This window comes from Cystoisospora suis, assembly GCF_002600585.1.
Source record: "Cystoisospora suis strain Wien I chromosome Unknown contig_6645, whole genome shotgun sequence".
Lineage (NCBI taxonomy): Eukaryota > Apicomplexa > Conoidasida > Eucoccidiorida > Sarcocystidae > Cystoisospora > Cystoisospora suis.
Window position 1 is genome coordinate 5,060 of NW_027159432.1, and position 3,555 is coordinate 8,614.

The 3,555-nt window shown below is 40.3% G+C and overlaps 1 protein-coding gene across 1 annotated transcript in view; it reads right to left on the minus strand.

Annotated features, from left to right (window-relative positions):
* Positions 1-572: 572 nt before the first annotated feature.
* Positions 573-3,555, minus strand: part of CSUI_010082 (uncharacterized protein) — a 3,329-nt gene continuing 346 nt past the window's right edge. The window contains exons 1-2 of the mRNA XM_068070188.1: positions 3,434-3,555; positions 573-2,988 (exon numbers count right to left, since the gene is read on the minus strand). The exon at positions 3,434-3,555 is cut by the window's right edge and continues 346 nt beyond it. Of these exons, the coding sequence (XP_067917837.1) occupies positions 3,488-3,555 (68 nt within the window). The 3' untranslated portion in view covers positions 573-2,988; positions 3,434-3,487. The remainder of the gene's footprint in view (positions 2,989-3,433) is intronic.

The following is a 3,555-nucleotide window of genomic DNA, read 5'->3' on the forward strand; positions in this document are numbered from 1 at the left end:
TATATTATCCATCCATAGAAGTGCATGCAAACCCGCCTGCTTCACGACTACCTGTACAGAGGAGTGTATGGGATACTATTATAAGTTGAGGTGTCTTCTAGCGAGGTTGCCTCCTCGAGCTTGCAAGCAACTAAACTCCTCCTACGTCAAGTTCTAGACATCTACAACCTTCCCGTGTCTTTTGTGTCCGGAGAAGAAAGCCATTGTCTCTGGGTGTGTCTCTGTCTCTATCTATGGCTAGCCACTCCAAAAACAGCTAGCCACGTTTCCGTTCTTTTACAGAAGGCTTGCTTGATCGCACACAAGCACCGTGTCTCGTCACTTCAAGAAACTTGCGAGGTAGCTACCTAGCTAGCTAGCTATCAACTTCAAGCAGTAGACTATGGAGAAAAGAAGCTACCTAATTGGTATTGCGACGCACTAGCTCGTTTACATAAAGAAAGAAGACTAAGAAGATATCTTTCTTTCTTTTTCTTTCTTTCTTTCTTTCTCTTTCGTCTTTCTCTCCTTTGCAGAAGAAGATGTCTCATACCAGACTTGTGTCTGTCTATTCTTTCACTAGGAAAAAGACCTTCCCTCACAACCATGTTCAAAAAAAAACACACCCATACAGCACATATACACAAATATATATACACATATATACATATACATATATATATGTATGTGATGTATGATGGATGTATGACTGCAGAGGTGTGATGACGCAGGATGTAGGGGGTGGATGGATGGAGATTCTTCCAACTCGCGACGACTCTAGACACGCAGACAGACACATGCTTCTAAACACAACACATGCATATAGCTAGCTATATCCATACATATATATATATAGATAGATAGGTAGATAAATACATGCGCAAGGTATACATCGATACAGATGGTATAGAGAGGGATTATACACGAGGAAGGAAATGCCTTCACATGCAGCGGCCGCTCCCCCTCCTTCCTTATCTCGTTCTTTCTTTTCTTTCTTCCTTATCTCTTTCTTTCTTTTCTTTCTTTCCTTCCGTGTTCTTCTCTGTCTTCTTTCTATCGAGCCAAGAAAAGTGCTTGAGACGGAATACGACGAACCCTACATATCTCTCCATATATATCATATCTATAGCTCTATACACATATATATATGTGAATGTGCGTGTATGCATGCGTGTATGTGTGTATATACGTATGTCTAGGTATGAGAGGTATGGAGGTTTCTGAGAAAGAGAGAGCCAAAAGAGAAACACTTTGAAAGAAAGAAAGAACGAAAGAAAGAGAATTTTTAACAGAGTGGAAAGACCCTCCTCTATTCTTATCGCTAGTATTGTATCAGACATACAAACAATTACACCTCCCCTAGCTAAAGATTTTCTCTCCTTCTCTTGGCTTATTTTTCTTCATCTTTTCTTCCCTCCTTCTCCCTCCTCGCCTTAAAAGAGTTCAAAGAAAGCTCTTTTGCCCCAACAGAAGAAGAGAAAGAAGAAGAAAAGACAATCCAAGAGAGACAGGCAAAGAAAGAAAGAAATGTCATTTTTACCTCTACCTGCTAGTGCTATGTTGCAGACACTTCAGCCTTTGCCCTATGCATGCATGCATGCACCTCCAAGAAAAGAACACGAAAAAGAAAAGGAGAAGAGAATCTCTCCTCTTCTTCTTAACGACAACTGTAGACTACAGGAAGAAGAAGAAAACTGGCTTGAGAAAGAGTTGATAATGAGATAATAAGGGGGAAAGTGTGAGAAAGAAACAAAAGGGAGAAAGAAAGATCTAGTGCATCTCCTTCTTCTTCTTTTGCCAGACAGAAACACTTCCATTCAAAAGTAGCCTTTATGGATGCATGTCGTTGAAGAAAAGAATGATAAGAATTTACTTATTCTTTCTCTTCTTGACCTTCTCTCTCTCTCTCTCTTGGTCTTTCTATCAGAGCGCAAAGAGCTCGTCATCCAGCCATCCATCCATTCATCTTCTCTATCTTCATGCTATACCTATATGCATATACCTCTATATATATACATAACCCAGAGAGAGAGACAAGAAGATACTAGAGAGCCCCTTACATGCACATACATAAACTTTTCCACACATTCATCGGTGGGCATATCCACACATACACAGGAATAAAGTAGAGGAGAGATATAGATATGTATACATACAGGTGTACCTATAGTATACATGTCGTCTCTATGTTTCTGCGTGTCCTTTCTTAGGCATATTAGACCCATATATATATATATATAGAGAGAGAGATCTATCGATATAGATAGATAGAATTGTGTATCTATGAGTGCGTACCAACATAGACATACATGTATTCTGACTCCGCACCTCCCCACCCCGTTGCGAAGAAAAGAAACAAAGAAAGAGAGAGAAGAAAGAAAGCAATCGCTTCTCTCTTGTTTCTTTCTCTCTTCTACTCGAGATAGAAAGCTAGACAAATGGATAGATAGATTAGAGATAGATCCATCGATCGATAAAAAGGAAAGCTCTCTCACTAACTCCACACAAACCCCCAGCAAAGAAAGGAAAGTTTTGTAACGGAAGAAATCGACAAGGAAGGAGAGATAGACGAATGAAGGGAGAAGTCCACCTGATCGATCTCTAAAGCATCTCTCTTCTTCTCCTTCTCCTTGTTCTTCTCTCTGTCTTTTTCTTTCTTTCTTTCATTCTTTCTTTCATTTCCTTTCACTTATTTACTTGTTTTACTCTCTGCCTCAATCTCCGAGAATGTTCGAGCTGAAGAGGAGAGCGAAAGAAGTGGAGGAGGGGGAGGGATAGAGAAAGTCGCTTCTTTACTCGAGAGATCTTTCTTCTCTTTATGGAAAGAATTAAGATGCGAGTCTTCTCCTATCCCCTGTGCATTGCATAGTCTCTTAATTCTCCATTGCAACGCCTCGACCGTCGATTTAGCCCAGGAGACTGTCTCCTTTACAGTCTGCTGAAGAGCATCGACGTGCTCCTCTGCGGTCGTTAGCATCGATTGCAACTCGCCCTGCTGCTCTTCCAAAACTGAAAGAAGAAGAAGAAGAAAAGAAAGAAAAAGAAAAGGAAAGACAGAAAAGATACACATAAGAGACGAGGTGTGAAAAGGACACCTGGAGACATAGAGAGAAACGGAGACAGATACATGCATTACACACCGATAGAAAGATTGAAGATAGATTGATTAAGGGAAGAGATAGATAGATTAAGGATAAATAAATAGATTAGAGATAGATTGAAGATCGATCGCAAGATAGATAGAGAGATAGATTAAAGATAGATACCGGTAGAATGGTGTCGAAGAACTCTATGCCTGTCTGTGATTAGCTATTGTATGAGAGAATTTATTTAAAGAGAGAATTGTGATGTGTTTCATTCATCCAGCATGTCTTTTTCTTCTCTATATCATCGTCACGTTTCATCTTCTCTTTCGTCTTTTCCCGGCCTTCTTTCTCTCCATTTTCGAATTCACCTGCGAGTCGTACAGAAATTCCTCCTGCTTCTTGATGGAGGCTCTTAAGCGACTTCAATCTTTCCACAACGGAAGGAAGAACGGCGGCGGTAATTCTCCACCTCTCGCATAAATCGAAGAGC